This window comes from Cyprinus carpio, chromosome B12, assembly GCF_018340385.1.
Source record: "Cyprinus carpio isolate SPL01 chromosome B12, ASM1834038v1, whole genome shotgun sequence".
NCBI lineage: Eukaryota > Metazoa > Chordata > Actinopteri > Cypriniformes > Cyprinidae > Cyprinus > Cyprinus carpio.
This window is the reverse complement of record NC_056608.1, coordinates 4,293,096-4,319,865: the sequence shown is the minus strand read 5'-3', so window position 1 is coordinate 4,319,865 and position 26,770 is coordinate 4,293,096. Positions and strand designations below refer to the sequence as shown.

Here is a 26,770-nt window from a genome sequence, read left to right as displayed (position 1 = left end):
TTTTATTAAACATTATAGCAATTTTTAATGGATCATTTGTGAAAAGGGTGGGAATATATTTTCAAAGGTCCAAAAATGTCCTAAAAATATGCATATGTTTTGGAAAAGCAGAGAAGGTGTGAATGAGGTGTTTGGGGGGAACCGTTAAGCTGCAGCTTTTGTGTCTATTAAAAGCAACTGTCCTGTATGGTATCCATATCTATACTGCTTTATATGTCAGGATGATGTCTAGTAGCAGAACACATAATGTCATATCCATCTACCCATTTATAGTGCCTAATGCCAGTGGTCGAATAGTAAAAAAAAAAAAAAAAATCAGGGTTGATGGTGTGGTCAGTTTCTTGGGGGTGGGGGGGGGGGTGTTGGGGTTTGTCCTGTATCTAATTTTACATGATGATTACAAAAATTATCTAAAAAATGTTTTTTTTTTTTTTTTTTATGGGGTCTGAAATGGAGGAATTTGGGTCAATACTGCTAATTAAACAATATTTTGCTGAATGTGTTTTTGTGCTGGCACCTTGGCTGGTTTAGGACAGTCATGAATAATTAAAGATGTCAATAAAACCGCCCGTAGGTGGCAGCAAATCCCTGTTTTGATGAAAACAGGTTTTGTGCAATGAATATAAAAACATAAAAACTCATACATGGGTATTTTGGGCATTCTAACTGCATGATAATGAGCCTCATCGCGCAATGAATGCTTTTGGACTCTCAAGATGTGTTTTTTTTTTTTTTTTTTGCAAAGTCGGTGACATTCGTCAGCTCTCAGTCCCTCACAGTCACAAATACAGCACAATGACATTATGCCAGGGGAATATATTTCAATTCTAATCAAGGAAAAATCATACATTCTGTTGTTTTCTTTTAAAGAACGTCAAAAGTTGCGCTTGAACCATTTTGCACGAAAAATTAGGAAACTTGCTTCCGCTTGTTAGCAGCTTGTTACAGTTACAGTAGGCTACTGAGTTCTGATTGGCCAATCGCTGTTATTCATGAATTATCATAAGTAGAGAATTTTAATTCAAGCCCTGCCTAATGCAAAATATTCACAGGAGAGATGTGTGTGATGGTGTTGTCAACAGAAAAGGTGACAATATGAAGTGGGGAGGGAATTTGTATCCTGTCAATTACAGTAGACCCACTGGAGTCACAGCATTCTTTCCATTTTTAGAAATGGTAGTGATATTAGGGAGGTGCAGCAAATCAAGGGAGATGGAGGAGGGTATATAAAATCTAGGGCTCCAATCCATACCAAATAACAGCAATCAAACACTTGAATAAGGTTTCGTTTTTGTCCATTCACTTGCTGTGATTGCACCACTATGGCTTCACAAAAGCCAGTGCCCAAAAAAGAAGGAAAGGCAGCCCCAGCTGCAAAAGAAGAACCAGCTCCTGAAGCAGCAGAACCAGCGTCAACAGCCGATCCTAAACCAACAGCGCCAGCACTGGAAAAGGCTGCTTCTGCCCCAACTACAACACCAGAGTCAGCTACAAAACCTCCCGAAAAAGCCAGCCCTACACCTGGAGCAGCCACAGAACCAGCTATAGCACAGGCTTCTTCTCCAAATCCAGCTTTTAAATATGATCCTGTCACTGTAGTAAGTCTCTGTGTTGTATGTTTTGTTATGTTATATGTTATGTTATGTTATGTTATGTTATGTTATGTTATGTTATGTTATGTTATGTTTATGGTACATTATGGTATGGTACAGTATTTAATTTTACTCAGATGTCCGATGGCCTGAATGGATGTGGTTGACGTCTGTATTTAAATGTGTATGTACATTAAAAAGACTAAATTATAGATTCTAAAACCAGATTATCACTTTATTGACAAGCATTGTTTAATTAAGTTCAAATGAGGCACAATGATAAAATGTTTTCAAAATGAAAAGTCCATATATTTAAAAATTGAGGAGCTGACACTGAAATTCATAGGGGGATAAAAGCTAAAATAAATATTACAGTATAATATACAGCAAGATTAATACAAGTTGGACTCTTTTAAAGAAAAATCACACTTAAATCACTGTATTCAATTAATGCTAGATTAACTTTCAAAAGGTGGAAACAGTTAAATATCCAATATTGGTCTATAAATATTCAACATGAGGCAATACAGAAAAAAAAAAAAAAATCTTGGTCAATAACCAAAATGGTGCAGACACAGCACAAATCCCCAATGCAAAAGGTAACTATTTCATTTCAAATAGTTTCATTGCTGGATCACTTCTATTGATAAAACTGCATATTTTGCTAAGTGGTTGCCTGGACATGTACTGTACAATTCACTGCTTCATGGCTGGATTCCAATAGTTGTTCTTTTCATGGATCTACACGCACCTGCTACTGAGCTATGAGGTCTTCCCACTCACCACTGTATTCATACACTTCCTAAGTTAGACTCCCCAGGGAGACAGATATAGATGATATGATCTCATAAACAGACTGTGTGTTTTGAGAAGAGATTATTCATGGTGCCAGGAAAAATGATGACAGAACAACTGCCAGACTGTTATTAAACACATGACGCTAACATCTGTGCAGTAGTAAATGGTAGAAGATCATGAATGATCAAATATGCAAGAATGCATTTCATGTGTGAGTCAGCACTAAATAACTGTTTTATATATTTTACTGATGTCTGCAAATTTCAAGACATAAATGTTTACAAAAACCTAAAAAAAAAAAACAGTCTCTTGTTCTGGGTTTCAGGGTAATCTCAGCGCTGAACAGCTTGAAGGTAAGGAACAGCCTAAAAAGGTCATCTGATCAACTTACTTGAAAATGAACTAACTTAATGTCATTTCATGTTATACAGAGTTCAAAGAAGCTTTCCTGTTGTTTGCCGGGACTCCATCGGGGGAGATGAAGATTTCACTAGCTCAGTGTGGAGATGTGATGAGGGCTTTGGGTCAGAACCCAACCAATGCTGAAGTTTTGAATGTCCTTGGGAAACCAAAGCCTGAAGGTAGTCTCACAGTTGGGGAAAAACAGCTGTTGTGACTTTCAGTAGAGACTCAAAGGCCTGAAATGGTTGTGTCAAACAAAGGAGAAATGTGCAGTGTTCGGAGCACCAGGAAAATGTTTGTGATCCACAGGTCTATAAAATAACTCAGCTATTGCTTTCCCAAGTCCCACTGGATCCTTTGTGAGCAAACAAAGGGAAAGACTTAACACATATGTCAGAGATTACTGAGATGTTTCCTCCATACAATGACAGTCAATGGAGGCCATTTGGAATTTTGTTGAACTATCCCTTTAAAGAATGTATTGTTTCTTTTTCTCAGATTGTTGAAAAAATTGAATAATTTACTAAATTGGTCTGTTTAAATTGTGTCATTCAGAGATGGAATCCAAACTGATCGACTTTGAGACTTTCCTGCCTATGTTTCAACAAGTTTCAAAATCGAATGAAAGGGGCACATTTGAAGATTTTGTGGAAGGCCTTCGGGTCTTTGACAAAGAAGGGAACGGAACAGTCATGGGGGCTGAACTCCGCCATGTGCTCGCTACTTTGGGTATGAAATTAAGGAGAGAAAATGTGTATATTTGGTTGTGGTCAAATATTGAAAAATTGAGAGCTTAAAATGCGTTATCTAGTTTTTTCATTTTCATTTTGCTCATTGGAACCCTGGCTCAATTTCAGGTGAGAGATTGTCTGAGGGTGAAGTGGATCATTTGCTAGCAGGGCAAGAAGACACAAATGGTTGTATTAACTATGAAGGTAAGAGCAGTTATTTAAGACTTTCCTCTACTGACAAAATTAATGACATGAAGGTTCTCATTGAAATTAATCTTGATATTCTTTATCCAAGCTTTTATAAAACATGTCATGACTGACTGAGGGAACTCTTCTGGTAAGTTCATCTAAACCAGGGCTTATCAGTCTTTTTTTTTTTTCTTGGTCTATGATCCCTGTGATTTGTTTGAAGTGCTGTGACATTAACCTTTCAATAAACATAATGACTTCACAAAAATGTTAAAATAATTAAATTATATAAATTTAATTCTGCCAGTTCATAACCTCCTGACTTCATAATCTCTTACAGCATGGCAAACCCCTGGTTGGGAAGTCCTGATCTGAAATATAATACATTTTGCTAGTACATTTTAAACTTTAAAGGGGTCATATGATGTTGCTAAAAAGAACATTATTTTGTGTATTTGGTGTAATGAAATGTGTTTATGTGGTTTAAGGTAAAAAAAAACAAAAAAAAAAAAACACATTATTTTCCACATACTATACATTATTGTTTCTCCTCTGTGCCCCGCCTTTCTGAAACGCGTCGATTTTTACAAAGTTCTTCGGTCTGAAAGGCGAGGTGTGCTGTGGTTGGCCAACTATCCAGTGCATTGTGATTGGCCGAATACCTCAAGCATGTGATGGAAATGTTACGCCCCTTAACATACTGTGATGCCGTGTCCCAGCACGACCAGACAAAAACAATAAAACCCATTACAAACGAGGCATTTGTTGCGTCCAGTGGGGACATAATTACTGATTATAATGACATACTGTCTTTGTACACGTTGCGTCGCATAATGCGCCGCATAAACCATGTCTGCATTTGTGATCGGAGAAACGACAAACAACAAGCCTGCTCTACACTCCTTAAAACTTGCGTTTGAATCATCAGTGGCAAATTATTTAAATATGTAAATGTACTTACAGATTGTGTGTCAAAATAGCCGGCATTGTAGTCTACTCTCCCAGAGACAGGAAACAGTCCTCTATAAAATGCGCTGCACACATCTGAATATTTGGGTTGAACTGTTCTGGAACAGTGTTGTTAATACAACTTAACCACTGATTTCTAGCTTTGTCCTCTTTTGGAAGGCCAAACAAAGTAGTTTCACTTTCACAACGAAACACAACATCACACACGGTGGGGCTTGAGTGAGCGGCGGCGGGCTGGAATCCGCATCGTCCACAGTGAAAGCTGATGCATTTCCTCTGCGACCAGTATGGATCAGCTCTAGGCATGACGAAGCGGATATTGTCCTCTTTTGGAAGGCCAAACAAAGTAGTTTCGCTTTCACAAAAAAACAAAGCTTCTCCACAACATGGCAGCGGCGGCAACAGCAAAAATAAGAGTTATGCCTTCTTTATTTGCATGAACATTTGAGCGGCGTTATGCAAATCTTCCCACATAGTGACATAGAGATGTGGGGGCATGTTTAAACGAGGCGTTTTAGGGGGGTGTGGTTGACTCAACTTTTATAAAGATTATCTCTTTGGATTTGAGACTTTAGTCTTTGTAACATTACAGATCTTCTTTATGCACCAAGAGCTTGTAACACTCCAAAGAGAAAGGAACATTTTTAATTGCATCATATGACCCCTTTAATTTACAATACCTATATCTTTTCTGTCGGCCTAGGTACAGTAGAACCCTCACATGCACGGTGGTGAGCTGAAGGTCAAGTGTGAGAATCGTCATCTCATCAGTGATTCATGATGTCATCGATGAATCATAAATAATGCAAAAAAAATTTTGTACAAATTGTACAACTGATTAAAATCAGTCTGTTCTTCAACCACCATGAGTCTGTTTGTGATTTGTTATATCTTTTATAATAATAAGTGTCATAAGTGGGAGGAAAGGTGGTAATTTGATGTTTGTATGTCTGTATGCAGTAGTCGGCTGAAAAATTTAGTCTATCCCAAGAGAGGATCAACACAGCTGTCAGCAGATAAACTTTGACTTTGGTTTAGCTAGTGTGCCCGGTTTGCTCTAATCCCCAAATGTCAGGAACTTTTACCAGGCTCATATGATAAACCCAGACTCTTTGTCACTAGACCTCTCTCAAAGGACTTTACTAAGAAAAACCTTGTGCGGTAGCCAAGAGTTACATTCACTAAAAGGATGCAACATTGAGCTGAGCTGATTTACAGCACCTCACACTGAAAAAACGGGTCGAGTGTCCAGTCAAGTAACAACTGGAAAGATATGAATCAGGTACAAAGTTATTTACGAGTGTGTTGTGGGGATGTTACACCTCGCCTAGGGGTAAAGGACGCAACATGAAAAGAGAAATTGGCAGCAAGAGACCTTTTTGGGAATTTTAATGGTATAAAAACATGAAAATCTAATATAGGGAAATTTCTTTGGGAGCTGACTCAGACAAAATAACAAACCTTTTTTTTTAATAGCCACTTTCCTAAACCTGTAACGTTGGAGGCATGACAACAGAGTTGAAGATCAAATCGCAAGGTTTTATTAAGGAGCGTGGTGAAGCAAGCAGGGTCAAAACCAGCAAACATAATAACCAAGGGGTGACAGAAGAATAATCCAAATACACAGGCAATGGTCAGGGCAAGCAGCAAACAATTAAAAAACAGGAAAACAGTCTAGGATCAAAACATGAAGACAAGCCAAGAAAATACAGGAATTAGGAATCCGTTACATGCTATCAATCATCAACATGTGTGTGGCATTTTTATACTGTGAGACTGATGTGGTGATGAGAGACAGGTGATTGCAACTGTTGATGAGTCTGGGCAAAGGATTGTGGAGAATGTAGTCTGTAAGAATGTGAGAATAGTCTGGAGGGGAGTGCCCTCTTGTGGAGCTCATGCATGGCACTCCAGCTGGTGATTCTAACAGAACAGAACAAAAAATAAATGTAAAATAAAAATACAATATACTACACTAGCTCCCCAACCAAAAACAGTCCAAAAAGAGGTTACAATAAACTAAAAGTTGGTGTCAGTCTCCCTACTTTCCCAAGCCTTCACTATATACAACTATATACAAATTATCTACAAAGTAAAGCAAGCAAACTTAAGGGGGCAATCCAGAACTGTGTCAGTAATCAGACGATTTAGTCAAATACAAAACAGCTTCAGAGAACAAACATAATCACAGAACAAAATTGAGGCAATCAGCAGAGCCCCTGGACACAAACACTTCCAAAAGAAAGAAGGGGCAAACTAAAGGGTTTAACAGGGGAAAATGACAAATATCAAGTTAATTTATTACACAAGAGCATTAAATCTACAAGTTTAAATTATATCAACAATTACAGAAAAGCTGTGATGCTGTGTAAAATGTAAATAAAACAAAATGAAACCTCACAAACCCATATTTTATTCACAATAGATCATAGAAAACATATCACATGTTAAAAGGGAGTGTACCATTTTAACGAAAAAAAGGGAATTATGAATTTGATGGCTGCAACACTTTTGAGAACTAAGAAGACCAGTTGCTGAGGATTTTGCTGGAAGAATGTTGTCCCATTGAAATGACTATATTTAGGCAGGACCAGGGTTAGATTAGAAATTTCTGTATGGCTGTAAGCCTTTGCTATGAACACACAAACACAAAGCATATTGAATTTCTACATACCTTCTGACATAATATTAGGGTAATTTGTCATAATGGAAAACTTTTAAATCAGCTAAATAATCAAAAAACAATTACAAAACAATTACTGAAACCGCAAAATCGTAAAATGTAAGAACATATATATATATTTTTTTTGCTAAACATGCATAAACCTTATTTTCTCAGAAATACAAACTCGTATACATGCTGATTACATATTATTGTAGCCTAGTTTTTGCTGATTACAGTGTAATCAGGCTTAAGCCATTAATATGTTTATACAACACTGAGAAATAAAAAATAAAAAAATAAAAAACACTAATGTCAGGACATGTCAAAACTTCTTCAGGGCCCAGAGGGTTAAAATATGATGTTTTCATGTGGTGGAAAAGCAGAATTTTCATCAGCCATTGCAACAGTCTTCAGTGACACATGATCCTTCAAAAATCATTGTAAAAATCAGAATATTTTCTTTGACGAATGAATAAATAAAGATAACTATTTTGAATAAATGCATTTACCTATTTATTTTTAACTTTTCATTAATCAGATAATCCTGAATAAATTATCACAGGTTCCAAAGAAATGGAAGTTTCAGGAAGTAGGAATATTGTGGATGTTATTTTGCACTATATGGCAATACCACAATTATCAATTAAATCATTATATATATATATATATATATATATATATATATATATATATATATATATATATATATAATAAAAATAACCAGAGAAAGTAGCCTGAAATTAATGCTCATATTATAAACTTATTTAAACAACAAAATAGTAGACAATAATCTCAACTATAACAGCAAAATTAAGTCATCCGTTTTTCATTATTGGGTTACATGAAAATAGATTATATAATTATAGTAGATGAAAATAGCTAGGCTAATGATGAAAATATGACAATCTAACCGGCATGCACTGCATCGAGGCAATCGAAGATTGGTCTGTGTAGTAGATAAATAGGCCCTGATGTCTTCCTGTATAAGTTTGGCTTTGGTACTTGGGTGGTTTACGCCAGTCTATGCGTCTCGAATTATTTTATTTTATTTTTTTTATTTTAAATTTTTTTTTCTGGTTTCATGACATGTCATTATCATGCACGGCCCTGTAATGACGTGGAGCAGGAGTTTTAAGCTAATGATAGCGTTACTGATAAATTGGGAATTTGTAATATTGACATTAGCCCATCTTAACAAAGACGATGCAGAAGTCGTTACAAACGGATCAAATGAGTCGCTCGAAGCACAGCAGTCTTCCGCGGACGCTCACGAAGATGACTGTGAACGATATCTCAACACTTCAGCGTTTTCAAGTGATCCAGCGGACGACTCGACGATCCAGTCCACTTTCAGATGCCATGCATGTGAGGACCACAGTCTGGTCACCGGAGCGAGTACCTCGCGAAAGGACGAGTTTGAGGAGGTTCTCCGAGGACCTGTGACTTGGCGATTCTTGAGTAAGTTAAGCTGCTTTTAAGATTATTGGTGTTTTAAAATGACTTATGAAATCCGCTTATTCGTTCATCAAGGTGATCAACAGAATCTGAATGGAGTCGTGGTGTCTGATGACTCTCAGCCGGTGTTTACATGTGGCAAGGAACACCTTTGGATCAAGTTTTCCATGACGCTGCACTCGAACCCGCGCTTGATTATCAGTGAGTACTCCTGAATATTTACTCTGAGTTCTAAAGAGGCGAAGGGAAATCGATTGGAGATTTGTTCACAAAGTAAGATTAGAGAACCGGCTTTACTGACGAGATGCGCATTAATTATCAGCCGATATTTATCGTGCAGCCCTAGTTTTAAACAGGCCAAACTGCTTTTAGAGTGAAACCTGCTGCAGTCTGTGTAATTGATGGAAATCAAAGAACAAAAGAGAGAGAGAAATCACTCACTGCTCTTTAGCTCGCCGACTAACTTTAGTAGCTTGAATAAAGATGAATCTGTATTTAATTTACCTTTTGCATGTACAATTTATAGCTTATGTGAAATTGCTTTAAGTTCACTTAAAAACTGTTATGTTTTTTAGAACTTATGAATTTTTTTTTTAAATAATGGCTTTTGTTGAATAGCTATAGTTGAGGAAAATGCTTTTAGTGGAGACATCAGTAGTAGTGCTGTCAATCATATAATAATTAAAAAAAATCACACTTTTTTTTTTCCTGACATTAATCACGATTAATCCTACCTAACATTTAAAGATTTTAAATGTGCTTTTATGCTGCAGTAATTTCACATTCAATCTTTAAATAAATATATAAACCACAAAGACAGTATATTTTAATATCTGTTTGATGGAGTCTTTTTTTTTTTAATGACTGAAGCGATTATCCCTGATACAATACTACTGATGTCTCTAGGAAATAGTTTTTCCCCCTAGTATTTAACCATTGTATATAGCCTTTCAACATTACAGTATAATTGAGAGCGATTAATTTAAACATCTATTAGACCGTATAATAGATCCAATATATAGTTACACTCAAATTTTCATTCTCAGCTGTTTACGTTCACTTAAGACATAACTTTTTTTTTGGGTTTAATTTATTGTTAAACTAGAATTTTATTTATAAGTTTTTTAAGTTATCTTAAGATCTAGGTGTGCACCTTAAAGGGTTAGTTCACCCAAAAATGAAAATTAGCCTGTTTTACTCACCCTCAAGCCATTCTAGGTGTATATGACTTTCTTTCAGATGAATCCAATCAGAGTTATATAAAAAATTGTGGCTCTGGCTCTTCTAAGCTGGAACATTGTGGTGGGCCTGTGTTTCTGTTTAACAGTCCAAAACATGTTAAAGTACGCGTACCCAATAAATAATAAAAAGTGCCTCATATGGCTCCGGTGCATAAAAGCCTCATGCAGGGAATCCATGCATTTTTGTCAGAATAATATCCATATTTCAAATGTAATAAAGACTTTTCTATCACTTCCGCTATCTGTCATATGCGGAAGCAGTTCCGGTGGATGATTGTAGGATGTCAGGGTTGCGTGATTAGTGACGAACGCAGAAAGAGAACAAAACAAAATGCCGGTCATGAATTAGAAGCACAAAATTAGTATTTGTAAAGAAAAATGTCGGAGGATTTCGATATAAGCCAAGAGGAGACTGGTTTTCCCTTGCTGAAGCTAGGAGACTTTGCTTCCTTAAACTCATGAGACTAGCATATCCCAGAGCCGGCGCGTGACGCACATGTCCTATATCATACCGCAGCATGCATCTATACGTTTCTGTGCTGGCCAGTCGATCGGTGCAGCCTTGTTCAGCAGAAGAGATTTCTTTTAAAACATTAGAAAATATTTCAGATCTCACAGGTACAAATCTATTACAGATTTGAACACTGTGTGAATGTTCTAATAAATGTATTAATATAGCTGTTGTAGTTGTTATCATTATTATCTGTCTTTTATGTTACAGAACAACAGTAAAATTACAATACTAACATTTATGAATGTTGATGGAGATTTTATTTTGGCAAACATCAGTGCTTCTCAGTGATTCTCATTAAGAATTTGGGAAGATGTTTATCACACACAGGGCTTAATTTGTGGCGGAACAAGCCGGATCTGTATCCGGCACCTCCGAAATCCGATCCAGCACCTCATTTTAGCGGCTCCCTCTCCTCATGAAAGACGTTTGTACTGACCTATAGCGTGCATGTGATATATTTCATGAAAAATTTTCTATTATGAGCGTGCTTGCTGCACATCTACATTTCAAATAACGAACTTAAGCGTGTAAAAGATGTGCCATGTAAACGGCCCAATAGGCTGCTGTCACAAGACCAAATGTATAGATCCAATACTGATACACGTGCGTTTCCTTTCTTAACTGTTTACATTCACTTAAGACACTGTTTGTGAGGATACTCGCCAGGATTGCCAATTTTAATGTCACTTTGTGTTTATTTTGCTGGTTATGCTCCACAAACTACAAAAAATATATCAATATGCAATCGTGATGTGGCTTTATATGGTCACGCTTTGGCTGTGAGCTCACAGAAAACCGCTTCTGTGGTGCTTGAGTGTCGAATGGCTTAAAAAGATGTGCAAATGATACACTTCTGTGGTGATGCAACAATTACCTGGTTAGATAAGTGACCGTTCTGTCAATTGTCCCGGAACGCGAGCGAAAGTCTTGTATCGCAGCGTGGAGCAGCTCTTTGTAGTGCAGATGAGAAGCCGCTTTGAGAGAGTGAACGAGAGAAGACACTGTACCAGGCCCGGTTCTTGACTGCTATAGAAGGGTGGGCTGGCACAGGGCCGGTTCTAGACATTGAGGCCCTATAGACAAACTTCATGTTGGAGGCCCCCCACCCCCAATAAAAAGCACTTGAAAGGAATATGATTCCTAACAATACAAGATACAAGTCTTCTTCATGTTAGCTTATTAAATAACACCGTTCCAACTTTCGATTTTAACAACGTGTTATTAAATATTGGAATACCTAAGATTAATGAATGTTCAGAAGAATTTTTCATTGGCAGTTTGTGTTAACTAATGAATTAACTAATGTTAACTAATGAAGCCCTAATGTAAAGTATGAATGAACAATAAAGAATCAAAACACTTTCAAACAATATCTAGGGCATGTTAGTCCAGACTAAAATGTAGAAAGTAGCACAACTGCTTTATTTATGGGGTTTCCAGGGTAACGGCTGCATTTTCTGCAGTTTAGCACCATCTGCTGTCAGAGAGTGAATGTGCTTTCATTCAGCGCGTCTCTCACATGTTCCCCAATGTGCTTCTCATGTGCTTGTTTACATCAGAGCACACGCGTGTGTTTCAAGCAGCATACAGTGGTGTTGTGCATTTTGACCAGCTGATGGGAAAAGTATTCTTAAAATGCATTCCAAATTCTGAATAATTTGTAATATATAATAATTCAGGGTATTTAGAAGTAAACACGATAACAATGTCTAGTAGAGATCGACCGATATATTGATTTACTAATATTTTCCCGATATTTAAGCAATTTACAATAATCGGATATCGATTTTGTAATATCGCATTCACAGATAAACACCGCCATCTTGTGGGTGTTTTGAGAATTGCATGCAGGATCGCCATTGCAGCACGTCTGAGGGGAAGAGAGACAACAATAACGGCGTGCACAGGTACTTGATTTGCTGTAGTTAGTAAACTTTAACATAACAGCCATTAATGCACAAATTAAATGTGTTACATAAATGCCTGAAATGCAGTTTATGCAGCTTGGCTCTAAGAAATAGAGAGAAACTCACGGAGTCACGTAAGATAATCTGTCATGTCCTGTCCCAATAAAGACGTTACTTGGGATGAATTAAATAATATGCAGCAGTGAATGAGCCCATGTTGGAAATAAAAGCGCTGAATTTAACTCTCTCTGTTGTCTAAATGCTTGCTCATCATTAGTCTCGTGAAGCCGCTTTCATATTGCTGTTCACTCACTGGGTTGATGTGGTTGATGCTCTGGAAATGAACTCCTTTCCTTTATATATTTTCCTTATTTTAAAACATTAGACCGTCTACATTTATTTTGCCTATTGCTAATATTAGTATAGCTGCTGATGCTTTAAATAAAATGTTTTTTATTGTAGTAATATGAAGATTAAATTTAACATGAAAGACTGCCAATTTTCAACACTTTTTTTTTTTTTTTTTTTTTTTTTTAAGATGACATGAAAAAACAAAGTGAAGTATGGACTTCACTCAGTCATTTATTTACTTTATAACAGTAAATAAATATCGGTTCTGCATATCGGTTATCGGGCACATAAACATGCAAATAATTGGTATCGGTATCAATATCGGTCCATCACTAATGTCTAGGCGTGATACAGTATATAGATATCGAATGTGATAGTGCATTCTGTTTATCAACTTTTTTTAAAAAGTTTTAAATGAAATTTTCAAATCGTGTTTGCAGAGACTGAATGGGCAGATTCACACACACAAAAGCAGTGCCGATGCATCAGAAGGAATCATGGGCCATCAATGCTGCTGACGATCTACTTCAAAGAGTGCTATGCTTCAAATTGGGTAAGATTCTCTTAGCAGTACCATGAATGCCATGTTACTAATATTCATGAGTTGTCACCTTGACAGACTGGTTAATTCTTGCTTTGCTTTGCTCATTTCCACACTAGACATTTTAATTAAATTATATTCATCAATTCCATTCTGTTTCTGCATGTAAATTTAGTCTTGATATAAGTAATATTATAATTAAAATGTGTACGTACAGTGGGGGAAATTTATTTGATCCCCTGCTGAACTTACTGTGTGACGTGATTATCGTGTGCGTGAGGTACAGTGAAGACAGCGCATTAATTTAGAACTCTTCTAATTTTTAGTTTTTAAACAGAGAGAGTGTTTATTTGTGCAATGATAATAGTAATTTATAATTTAGTAATTTATTAGAACGAGTACATTTATTTATGGGCTTAAAAACAAGATGCAATCAATCAGAATATTGCGATTTATTGTACATCGCGATTTCAGACAAGTGTTTCTAAATGTTTTTTTTTTTTTTTTTTTCATCTTAATGTCGCACGCTGGAGATCTGCCATGGTGCCAGAGAACTTTAAGCCCTGCAAATTACCTATGCCATTACCTATATTGTACTGCCGTATAGTTATGGAGGCCCTTCATAATGCGGAGGTTAAGTGCCTTTTCTGCCAGTAGTTATGGCCCTATAGTATGCAGTGTTTAATAAACGGATATTTTACAAAATTCTTCCGAGGTGAAATTCCGTGCAGTCCCATATCATGATACGTATCATACTTTGCTGGTGATACACATCCCTAGAGCCTAGAGAACGTAGTTAGAATGTCCTTAAAATTCAAGATATGGGGCAAAAATGCCCGTTTTAGTTTTTCTCATTAACATCATATAGTTAAGCAATATCACACAAGCAATAGGCTGCAATATCACACAAGTGCAAATGTGATACTGATCTTTTCACTGATCACTCACTGATTAGTTGTAAGGAGTTAATACTGTGTTATTTTAGACACAATTTTGTCAGTTTTGCTAAATTTTGCCAAAGAAAATATAAAGACTGAGCAGAACTCTTAGTCTCTGAGCAACACTAAGCGGCTTTTCATTTCTTAATGCACGTTTTGAACGAATTTGGTGAACCATTTGGCATGTTGGATTTGAAGCAGCACCATAAGCCTTCCCCCTGGCCATGGGGACTTGGGGCAAAAATGCCCCTGCACAAACAAATTAAATCTATGTCTGTTGCTAACAAAGAGAAAATGAACAGTGGTGATTGTGGCATCGAAATGAAGATCTGCTCAGGTTGCACCACATTTCATTTTAGTGTTTTTAAAGTGCTGCGCATTATAACCAATCACACACGATTCTGTTGAGCTTAGGAATACAATGGCAAATCTGAGGCATTCTCTCATCATAAACTAAAAAGGGCAGATGCACATACAATAGGGGTGTAAATCAGATGGTTTGTCACGATACGATGCGATATCGATTCTCATACCCAGCGATACGATATTTGCCAATACCTCAAAAAATTTTACGATACGATTACGATTCGATACAGAAGTATATCGATCGATGTATCGATATTTTGATATTATACATCTTTTTTAAACAACCATCTACATTTTTATTAACTGACAAATGCAACCAAAATGTATAACATGAACATTTATCTGAAATTTTTCCATTGTGTACCTCAATTGGGACATTTACAACAAAAAAATAGGCCTACACATTTTTTTTTTATATATATAATACAGAAAATAAACAATTGGAAAAACAATTCTGGCTGCTACTATGGGCTCAGTGCTAAAAATCTTTTCTACAGGTAACCAAATTATAAGAAGTAGCAGAAAGCAATAGCAGAAAATAAGTTCAATAAAATTTAATTTAGTTAAGTTAAATGATTTTCTTTTTTTGTTTTCAGTTTAGTATAAATTTTAAGGTATGGTACAGTAATGTAGTAATCAATTTTGATATAACTGAATAGTCTTCACTGTTTAAAACTAAATATAGATTAATCATTTTTGATGTTACAAGGGTTATTTAGTCAGGAGCAGTGAGCATTTTGTTTGTATTAGATTTATTATTAGTTTGCTTTCACTTTAAGAACCAAGCACGGATTTAATATACACATGCCTTTTCTTTCTGAACTGTTTGCGTTAAGACATATGACTAAACTACTGTGTTTACTAGGAAATTCGCCAAAACGAGCATTTTGATGTAATTTTGTCTATTTATTCATCCATGCACAAAAAAAAGTGTAAGAGCTCAATTGCTTCAGATGTGTTCGCTGAAAACTTCTCACACCACACTCGACTGTTCCACAAACAATCCCGAGCATCTTGTGCCTTTGAGTAGTCCTTATACCGAGTCCTGATCCCTGAGTTTGAACGAGAATGCACCCCTTGGCGGTAATGCATAGCCTAACATTATGTGAAAATGTGGAAAGTGACAAATAAGGTGCCTATTTATATTACAGATATCGATATTTTAGGTGTGGCATCGATGCATCGTATCATCGTATTGATGTATCGATCCATATCGATGAATTATTACACCCCTAACATACAATGTAAGTAAGAGATTCATTTCACAGTGTATACAGCTTTAGTGATTTATAATGACTTGTGATAGATCAAAGATAGTGATGTCACTTTCTATATATAATTTATTCACTGTTTGAATAACAGTGGAAAGGAAACGTTATATAGCCTAATTATCAATTTCTAATGTTTTTATTAAATTGTAATCACATTAAATACAAATTCAGTCCAGTTAATCATTTTTTAGCCTGAATTGAAGTTTTGTATGTTTGTTTTCTGATAAATGAGGGTTTTTTATGTTTGTTGTATTAGAAGACGGGTTTATGATGTTTAATACATTAGGCTGCTTTTAGCCTTACCCTGGAGTTGGTTCTCCCTCCGCCTATGAGTGGTGCTGCACAGACCGATCGGTGTATGACAAAGTACCGCAAGAGCGATTCGAAAGCATAAGGAGCCATCTGCTCTCTATAGCTATTGCGGTAGTTTGAAGTCACACACCGATCGGTCTGATGGTGATGATCCACTTCAAGTCGAACAAGCCTAATGATTTCAATGGACCATTCATAAAGAACCATTACTTCACTCTTAAATGAATCAGCCATTTGAATGAATCAGATGAATGAATAAATGACTTGACTTAATCGTTAATGGATCGTGATGCAAACAAGGACAATTCAGTATCGGTTCAATAATAGACCATAACCGATTATAACGTACTGATGCTTTTCTGACGTCATTTGTCACATACATGCTTTGTCGTAGTGGCAAACATTAGGCGCATTCTATTGAAGCGCCACTGTGCATAATGATCAATGATCACTGCTTCAAATCAAACTCGACTAACGGTGGAGGGAGGAGAGACGCGAGTCCGAGTAATTACAAATGCGCCAACTACTATGAAAAACCTGGTAAGCATGACCTGGAGGGGAGACACGCTGTGTGTAAATCATATCAATCATAATGAAATATGCAGGGGATATGAAGCCTTGTGAAGCATTGACGCTTTTTCAGGACTGTTTCGGGAAAAGATTCAAGGCTTTGAGTGTCTTGAAAACAGCGACATCTGGTGGTTAATAAAAAAAATTGCTGCCAAAAGCCTATGAAAGACTGTTCATAGAACGAAGCATCTACCACACATTCCACAGATCGATTCAAGTTACTTGCACAAAAGCCTAACCGTGTTTGTGTTTGTTGAACTTCTGTCTCTGATAAATTAATTTACCCATTAAGCTATGCAATTTAATACTAGTATGAATATCAATATGATGAAGGCGTAATAGAAGAATAACGTACACATATGAATTGCATATGACAAATATTGAATTTTTCTGAAATTTGTGTTCTTCATATTACTTGTATGACTGGGTATTTAAAATGTAACTGAATAAGTCAGAATTAAAACTGCTCGTGAAGTGTAAATTAAGATCTTGGGGTTTGTGAATTAAGAAGTGAATAGTTAATGTGGCTTGTGATTGGGTGAAGATTAGTTTTTCGTTTGTCGTTTGTTTTGTGTTTTATATGTTAAAGATTTGTATCGAGGCTTCGTCTGCCACGCCCATTTATTCTTGACACAAGCTCTGATGCCTCGGTTCAAATGTCACATCACTTGCAGGGGGTAATACCACTAACTTAAAAAACCATGTCAGGTAGAGTTCATATATCTGACTGCTAGAAAAATTGTATAAATGTAAAGTAAAATTGAGGATTCAGTGCATCGATTCAGTTCAATACGATATCACGATGCATTGACGATGACATAATAGTAACCAAACAGAACCATGAGACCAGTGTAGGTTCACACCCCTAATATTCATGCGCGCATCTTGTCAGTGAGGCACAGTTCTGTGATCAGTAGTAAATCTCCATCCAAAGGCCAGAGGGCGCTCTCACGCAGAAACTCCAAATACGCCCCGCAGAAGAAATCCAGGAAATCCCGATCGCTGAAATACATCAGCGAATTATTTCAAATTTTTTTTTATAATTTTTTTTGCATAAATTAACGCGAATAGTCTCATGAACTTGCAGCCTTGTAAAGAGGACCAATGTCCAAGGTCAGGGTTTTTCGTTCAAAAATTCTCATTTCCCTGTAGATTGAAATGAAAGCTCCTTAATACTACAATAATATTACAACACAAGGAAAATGTGTAATTTTAATGGTTTTTATAATGACTGTTTAATAACCATAAACAGTATTCTCTTTTTTTTTTTTTTTTGTTTATTAACCATAGTAAGATAGTGACCAAAGTAAGAGACTTTGTGTACTATTTTTTATTTTTTTAATGATTATTAAAGATGTTATAATGTTATTGTTTTATTTCGTTATTTGATCAGTTTACAACAAAAAAAAATCATAATTCCAGTCAGTATGCAACTTGTCCCTTTGCACCACCTGGCAGTAGTTTTGTGAATGACCTAAACGCACGACTGGCTTGCAGTTAAAGCCGTGGCCCTGCGGCAGAGATAAGTCATTTTCATTCTCCACCTACTGTACCAGCCATTAAAAGGGTTTTTTTTTCTTCAAAATTTGTAAGATGGTTGCAAACCTGCTTGATGCTTCCATGGGTCCTTGGCAAATTGGTATATGATGCAATGTCCTATCTTTGAATGGATTTCAACATAAAAGTCCCAAAATGGTAGTTTCTTTATGGTTGCACCATATGATATTTCATAAAATACACATTATTGAACAAAATTTGTTGTATATTATGATGGAAATATAAATAAAATTATTTGCAATTATATACAGGATTTGGTAGTTTTTTTGTGGTTGTGCCAAATAGTGCAGAAAATTAATTTGAATAAATTTAGGGTAACTTCAAAGATGTTTCCAAAACTTTTAAAAAGTTTAAAGGGGTCCTATTATGCTCTTTTGCAAAGTCTTGATTTTGTTTTGGGGGTGTACTAGAACTAGGGTTGGGAATCGTTAGAAATTCGGTTCCATTAAAATCATTAAACAACTATTTAAAAAATAGTGGTAAGGAAAAATGCACAATACTCAAATACTCAATGCTCAATACTGTTTATTACTTACTGTCAACTTAATTTAAAGGTTGTCAATGTCAAAATTCAACATGTATATATTACAGTATACAAATATTCTGGTTCCGATTCCATTTAAATGAACTATGTTTTTTTACTATTTTACCTTCATTGAATGTAGTGTTGCTGGAAGGTTGTAAGTAAAGTTGAATGATGCAAGTCCATCAATCAGCATGTGCTTCAAAGTTGATGTTTTTTACACTATCAATAACATTTTGCTTTAAGCAGGAATAAGGTTGGCCAAATAGTCCCTTGAGGGCTAAGACACTTGTTGATTTCCCTAAATTAATGAAATATAAACTGTTATACGTATAACCATGTATACACACACTCCATAAAGCCCCTATTTTACAAATAATAATGCAGTCAGGAGATGGTGTGATGCAATGAGTGGTTTCCACATTTTTAAACATTTAAAATGCATGAAAATAAATATTTTTTATCACTTTTGAAATGACCTGTACACTAAATAATCTAACCCTCATACTTACATAACAATAGCAGTCTATTTATTTAGTGGTCCAAGTTAAAGTCAGTATGTATATTAATGACAATATGGGACAAATATAATGTTATTTTGTGGCGGCAGTTGCTGCGCGCGGCCAGTACATGTACAGTCAGACAAAACCATGTGTACAGTTATCAAAGGCGTGAGTGCAGTACAGTCGTAGGAAACGTATTCGGCAGTTAAAGACATGACGCGGCGCGCGTGTCTGTGGAGTGTGCGTCATTAGAAAAAAATGTGCTCCGTAATTAAAGAGGCAGGGTGACGTTTCTGTTATTTGGTTTGTGACATCCTTTACAGGAAACGCTGAATCGTCAGAACACAATCGCAAGGCTGCTCACAGCGCTTGGTCACGTGTTGCACCAGAACCGTTTTTGGAACCGAAACTAAGAAATTGCTCACGGTTCCGGTTCTTTTCAAATAACAGAACCGGTTCTGAATAAGAACCGGTTCTCGGTTCCCAACCCTAACTAGAAAACACTCTCATGCTTGGTTGTTTGAAAAACGCATTATTTTTCACATAATTTACATTATTACAATACTTTTCTTCCCAGCCTGGCACAAACGGCTCTATTAGTTCCGGGTTTGATGAAGGCTCGCCTTCCGAAAAATTAAATGTGATCGGTTAGCTGTCCCAGTGCGTTGTTATTGGCATACAGCTTAGATGATGTTTCAGTACTGCTCCGCCCCTTGCCAAAGCAGCCAATCCCGTATGTTCCGGTATAGTTAAGGATGGCGTCAATATTGCCATATCAATTTGAGCCGGATTCAGACAGGATATTGAGCAAGAAAATTGGGCAGAATCTTTGCATGCACGTATATTGCAAGTCATATTAGAGTGGTAACATTATTTTTATTTTTATTTTTTTGGCTAAATCACATTTTAGATAGGATGTCAGCAACCGCTTAAAATAAGTGCATTTACTATGTACAGATAATTGCATATGTATTATGTTTATTGTTTTTTTTAATTCTAACATTATAACATGAATTGCAGTGAAACTCTTATACAGTTGAATTTATTTATACCACAGTCCAGTGTTTCCCACAGACTTGCACTCTATTTGTGGCCGCATATATATGCACATTCATTCTCTGCCAGTAGGAGGCGCTGTTTGTGTAGTAGAGATTGAGGTTTTTGTGTTTGGGGCTTTGAGGTTTGCTCTTTTTTTTCTATATTTAATGCTGTTTTTTATGAATTTGATGTAAGATTTTATGTAAATTAGGTTTAATTTTGTGATACAGTGATAAACACCTGCACTCAATGGATGGGAAACACTGTAGTCTCATAATTGAAGTGTATATTCTGCAGATTAGACCTACATCATTGTCCAGTATTGTACTATTAGCAATTTATTATAAAAACTTTTCATTATTGTAACATAAATTTTATTTAATAATATTTTAGTTGAGTTTGTTGTGTATTGAATTGAGTTGACTTGACTATAGCAGCACTTCGTCGTCGTCGTCGTCTTGTCTGATGCATTCAACCAAGTGATCTAACCACGCCCCTCCCCACCCCCCAACCATTCAAATTTCTGTAGACGGGAATTATTTTAATGATATTGTAATGGGCTGCTTTTGATATCACAAAACCTAGAAAAACAACTCTGTAGTCCAAACGAGACGTTTGTTGTAGTTCTTGAAAAGAGAATTTGAGAAAAAAAACAAAAACGGAATATCTCCCTTTGGAGTGGACTATGAGATTTGTAACTTTGTAGATCTTTATGCCCAAACGTACACACAACACACCAACTAAAATTCAAAAAGTGATAAAGCATAATAGGACCCCTTTAAGCGAGTACATACATGGGAGAGATACAGTACGTAATAGCATCTTTTTATGCATTTAAACCCATTTTAACTGAAAAAATGCAATTGGACAGAAAATTTAGGATGTCACGTCATTGACCCATGCACATACATAGCTCAAATATGTATAATATGAATTATGAATTCGCCTTTTTTTAAGGGGAAAAAAAAATCTAATCGATGGGCATAATTTCCAACATTATAGGGTTTGCATGTGGTCCCCATGAGGGGAAAAATGTTAAAATACTAGATGTTTATCCGAAAGTGTAACAATGCAAACAATTTTTCTGTAAGGAGTATGTTTACTGTTAGGGGATAGAAAATATTGTTTGGTCAGTATGGAAACAATAGAATCTGGAAAGTCCCCGCAATTCACAGAAACCTAATGTGTGTGTTCGTTTCTCAGTTCATCAGCTATTGCCAATTTTGTGTATTGCCTGCCAGAATGAAAGTGAAACTGTCAATTTAATCCCTCAGACTCGAGACAGAAGGATGTACTACTCTGTAGGAATACTTTACTTTGATCACCTTCTAATGAAGAGATTCTCCGGCATTGCCACCTGTCATGCTGCCATCCTGCCACATAATGCACTTTCTACAGAAGAATCACCTGAAGTTATCTGTGGAAAGCCATTTGTGATTGTAAAATTACCAGCCAAGAGGATTAAAAGTGTTAAAGTTTTGGGTGAGTACTTATTGATGAGTTATACCGCTAATTTTGGACTATAGCAATTGTATTCTATATTCATGAAGTTTCAGTAGAACAACATTGAACAACAGTGATATGTTGTTGGGCCATATGTCAGTAAAAACAGATTTTCCTGTCTTGTCAGCCATTATACTGTGCTCGTAGCATGTCCACTTCAATTGCACATACAGTATAAATGGGGTGGCATGTGCTGTGTATTTCATATTAAAGCGCAAAACTACGAGCATGCACTGTAGTTTTGTCACTTACATTTCTACGGCCGCTTTGAAAACCTATCTAAGCAGCACGAGTCTGCCGATCAGTGCGTCAGGAAGCAGCAGTCAGAGCAGCGATAATCATGTAATCACAGTGTCGGCGGACGAGGTTCGGAGGGCCCTAAAGTGAGTGAATGTCAGGAAAGTAGCCGGACCTGATGGGATTTCTGGCCATGTTCCTGAGGTCCTGGGCTCATCAACTCACTGGTTTGTTTACATCCATCTTTGAGTCCCTTGCTACCTTGGTGGTTCCCACCTCCTTTAAAAATCATCCCTGTGCCTAAGAACCATAAACCCTCTTGTCTGAATGACTATCGCCCAGTTGCCCTCACATTAATAGTCATGAAGGTCTTTGAGGGACTGGTAAAGAACTACATTTGCTCTCCATACCGGATACTTTAGACCCTCTTCAGTTTGCTTATCACCCCAATAGATCCACTGAAGATGCCATCTCTCACGTCCTGCACTCTTCTCTCACGCATATTGACAGCAACAAAGGGACCTATGTAAGCCTGCTATTTATTGACTATAGCTCAGCTTTCAATACTATAGTCCCCTTCAAGCTTGCTTCTAAACTCCTAGACCTCGGTCTAAACTCTTCACTCTGCGACTGGATTCAAGACTTCCATACCGGCAGACCTCAAGTGGTGAAAGTAGGCCAGTTTACCTCCAACTCCATCACCTTGAATTTAGGAGCCCCACAGGGCTGTGTCCTGAGTCCCCTGCTCTACTCTCTCTACACACATGACTGCGTGTCTTCCCACAGCTCCACATCTATTATCAAATTTGCTGATGATACTGTGGTGCTTTGCCTTATTTCCAACAATGAGACCGCATACCTGGACGAGGTAGAGAAACTTACATCATGGTGCCAGGACAATTGTCTCTCTCTGAATGTGAGCAAAACTACAGAGTTGATTGTTGGCTTCAGAAGAGACAGCAGCAGCCCTATACTCTTATGATCAGTGGGACCCCTGTGAAGTACCTTGGTGTAAACATCTCCAAGGATCTGACTTGGACTACCCACATTCAAACACAGGTTAATAAAGCCAGGCAAAGACTGTACCATCTGCGACTGCTGAGAAAATTCAGGGTTTCGCTAGCAATCCTGAAAACTTTCTATTCAGGGGCCATAGAAAGTGTATTGACTCAGTGTGGTATGGGAACAGCTCCAGTCAAGACTGCAAAGCCATGCAGAGAGTTGTGCGCTTAGCTGAGTGCATCTCAGGGTCTGCTCTTCCCTCGCTGCAGGACATCTACCTCAAATGCTGCAAAAGCAGAGCTGTTAAAATCTAGGACTCCAACCACCCTAGTACCTCTTTTCATTTTGCTGCCATCTGGTAAGCGCTTCCGTAGCCTGATGGCAAAAACTGAGAGACTTAGGAGGAGTTTCTTCCCCCAGGCCATCAGGCTCCTAAACTCAAAACCAGCTTCTTAACATCTACATGTCTCCACTTAATCACTTAATCGGTAAGAAATTCATCATTCCCTACCTCATTGACCTTGACAGTGTCACAACCAGTTTGCACATTCGCCTCTTGTACATTCCTGTGTATCTTAATTTACATTTACATTTACATTTAATCATTTAGCAGACGCTTTTATCCAAAGCGACTTACAAATGAGAACAGTAGAAACAATCAGATCAACAAGAGAACAACAACGGTATACAAGTGCTATGACAAGTCTCAGTTAGTCTAGTACAGCGCACGTAGCCAGGGTTTTTTTTTTTTTTTTTTTTTTTTTTTTTAATATGATAGACGAGAAAAAGAAAAGGTAAGTACTAGTATTAGTTGGTTAAGTGCAGGCGAAAAAGATGAGTCTTTAGATGTTTTTTGAAAATGAGTAAAGACTCAGCTGTTCGAATTGAGTTCGGGAGGTCATTCCACCAGCTGGGCGCAGTCCAGGAAGAAGTCCGTGAGAGTGATTTTGAGTCTCTTTGGGGTGGCACCACGAGGCGTCGTTCAGTTGCAGAACGCAAGCTTCTGGAGGGAGCATAAGTCTGAACTAGTGAGTTTAGGTATGTTGGCGCCGTGCCAGTGGTCGTTTTGTAGGCAAGCATCCGTACCTTGAATTTGATGCGAGCGGCTACTGGTTAATATTTAAGACTACAGTATACTTTCATGCACATTTTATTTTTTATTGTATATTTAATTCTACAGTATTCTTTTTTTTAAATATATATATTTGTAGCCCTCCTGCCAGGTAACAAAAATAAAATATCTTATGGCTCACACAATAAAAATCTGTCTAGGAGATATTATTTCCACCACTACCCCAGTAAAGGCACTTTTCTCTTTCATTACAGTATTTACAGTACATACTCCAGGTCTCAGATTGCTTTGGTAACTTTGTTACCTTTAAACTTGAGAATACAAATCCTTTAGAATTTCCACAGGAGAGCAAACAAAGTTAAAGATAAATACATGTGGATTTATTATCTTCAGGAACTCTTTTGGTATGTTTTTTTTCTTTTCTCTGTGTTCTTGTGTCACATGAGTGACCAAATGATTCAGTTTACACAGTCTCAACCTTATTAATCACAATAAACATCATAATCAAAAGAAAGGGGAAAAAATACATAAACCCAATGTTACTGTAATACTCTGGTTTTACTCAGATTTCACCTCAATATTACCCAGCTGGGATTTGCAGTACACCGTTGGCGTGCTAGTTTGAGCTCTTTCGATGAAATGGAAAAAACTGTACTCACGAATCCAGGAGAAACAAGATTTTACTTGCGGAATAATAATCGCTGTTCCTCAATGCACGATGAGATGAAAAGCACAGCCTCCGAGACACCTACCCCGATGACGTTGAGTGGATCCGATTAACTCCTCCCTCCTCAAATCGGTCAGATGAATCCACAAAGATCCTCTTCCATCTCCCAACCTTGACTCAATGATCTCGGTCTCGAAAAAAACTATCACGACAAACTCCAAACAACACACACCGCCATGATACTTTACACCAAATTAATAAAATAATCACGGCTATCTTCCGAATTTCAAACGAAAAACATAACTTATAACTGTAACGCTGAACTTGGATAAAATAAACATGGGAATATTCTTCCGGATTATTTCTCAACCTTAATCTAATAAAAAAACAAAAACAAAAAAAGTCGTTATGAACCTTAAAACAGACTTCCTCATGGTGAATATCCTCATGCTGGATTTCTTTTGCAGCAGACTTACGCGAGGCTGGGGTGCGTGCGGCCTCCTTCGAACTCTCGAGTGCATGCGTGATACGTTTACACTGAAATAACTCAAAGAAACTTTCTCCACTTAGTCTGCCACTCAAAACGTCTGCATATGTCAGCTGTGAGCTTTTTCCGCAGTGAAATTAACTCTTTCTAATCCAAACTTCTCTGACTACCCCAAGAGAAACTGCATTCTCATCACTCGTTTTTCCCCGGCCCTTGAACTTGAGGGGTCAAAATCCAATTCATAGGACGAAGTGACATTCTCAGAAAATACAACTAAATTGAAGCCCTTGTATGGCTCTTTCACACATATGTGAAACTGTTTTAGAAATGTCTTGAATATATATAAATCAAAGTCCATCAACATTTAAGTTGCACATAGTATGTAAGCAAAAATCAGCGATCTCATAAAATGTAATATTTTAACAAATACTAATGGTGAAATTCTCTTTTGTCTTTCTTTTAAACACACTAAATTCAGAAATCAAAACATTTGTTCAGGTCTCCTTTTATTTTATTTTTATATTTTTGTTTAATTTTATTTCATTCATTCTTTCATACCTATATTTATGTATATGTTGTATTCTTTAATAATTGCACTGTCCATGGAGCGGACCTGACTCACATTTCACTGCTGGTTATATATTCTCTATATAATCGTATATGTGATGAATAAAATTCTTGAATCTTAAGTCGTGAAGATGATTAAAGCTGTGTTAAAACTGTGCATGCGTTTTAAGTATTTGTCAAATATGAGTCACATTTAAGAACATGTCTCTGAAATGCAGTGGGTTTCACACCTGTCATGGTGCATCCCAGCACTGTCTCCCTCATCTGACACACTCTATTCAACTCAGCTCATTACTAGAGACTTCAAGACCTGAAGTGGGTCAGAATAGTGAGAAAATACAATGCATGTCAGATGTGCATCATGATCAGCAGCGACATCTTAAAGTAATAGCAACCAAAATAACCTAACAACCCAGCTTCCATGATGTCTGTTAATCAAAGAAAAAAAAAAGAAAAAAAGAGGAAATCAATAACTTTTGTAGCTTTGATTCATCATCGTTTAATTTAGAATTTAGTTTTTGATAACTTTAATCCGTTTCTGTGTAATTCCTACTTGCTGAAGGGCACAGGTAGCTAATTATGGTATTTTATTATTGTGGGATTGTGTGTTTTAAGTTCACGTAAATTTTTCAAATCCATGTTAAAATTGATAGCTCTTAATTATATGGTAATGTTGAGTGGCTGTAGTCAATGGTTAGATAGGAAAAAAACCATTCCATAGAGACCTCAGTATTATTGGTATTGGTGAATCTTACCTTCGGTCATGAAGGTGCCATTAAACAAATATTAAAAATATACTGTC

At 36.8% G+C, this 26,770-nt stretch overlaps 2 protein-coding genes across 17 annotated transcripts in view; both read left to right on the top strand.

The window, feature by feature from the left end:
* The first annotated feature begins 1,107 nt into the window (after positions 1–1,107).
* On the top strand, positions 1,108–5,541 carry LOC109087734 (myosin light chain 3, skeletal muscle isoform-like). The gene is made up of 7 exons (XM_042734979.1): positions 1,108–1,598; positions 2,716–2,743; positions 2,822–2,971; positions 3,348–3,521; positions 3,650–3,727; positions 3,819–3,860; positions 5,385–5,541. Exons 1-6 carry the CDS (start codon positions 1,323–1,325, stop codon positions 3,845–3,847), a joined length of 735 nt encoding a protein of 244 aa, XP_042590913.1. The 5' UTR covers positions 1,108–1,322; the 3' UTR covers positions 3,848–3,860; positions 5,385–5,541.
* A 2,802-nt stretch (positions 5,542–8,343) lies between these two features.
* Positions 8,344–26,770, top strand: part of LOC109087775 (mucin-22-like) — a 32,471-nt gene continuing 14,044 nt past the window's right edge. For 8 of the 16 annotated variants that reach the window (XM_042734962.1, XM_042734963.1, XM_042734965.1 and 5 more), the window contains exons 1-4: positions 8,344–8,804; positions 8,877–9,002; positions 13,255–13,367; positions 21,708–21,915. In XM_042734962.1, coding sequence (XP_042590896.1) covers positions 8,444–8,804; positions 8,877–9,002; positions 13,255–13,367; positions 21,708–21,915 — 808 coding nt within the window. In that variant the 5' untranslated portion in view covers positions 8,344–8,443. Of the gene's footprint in view, positions 8,805–8,876; positions 9,003–13,254; positions 13,368–21,707; positions 21,916–26,770 lie in introns of those variants that run through there. The other 8 variants (XM_042734968.1, XM_042734967.1, XM_042734970.1 and 5 more) reach the window with 5 other exon arrangements.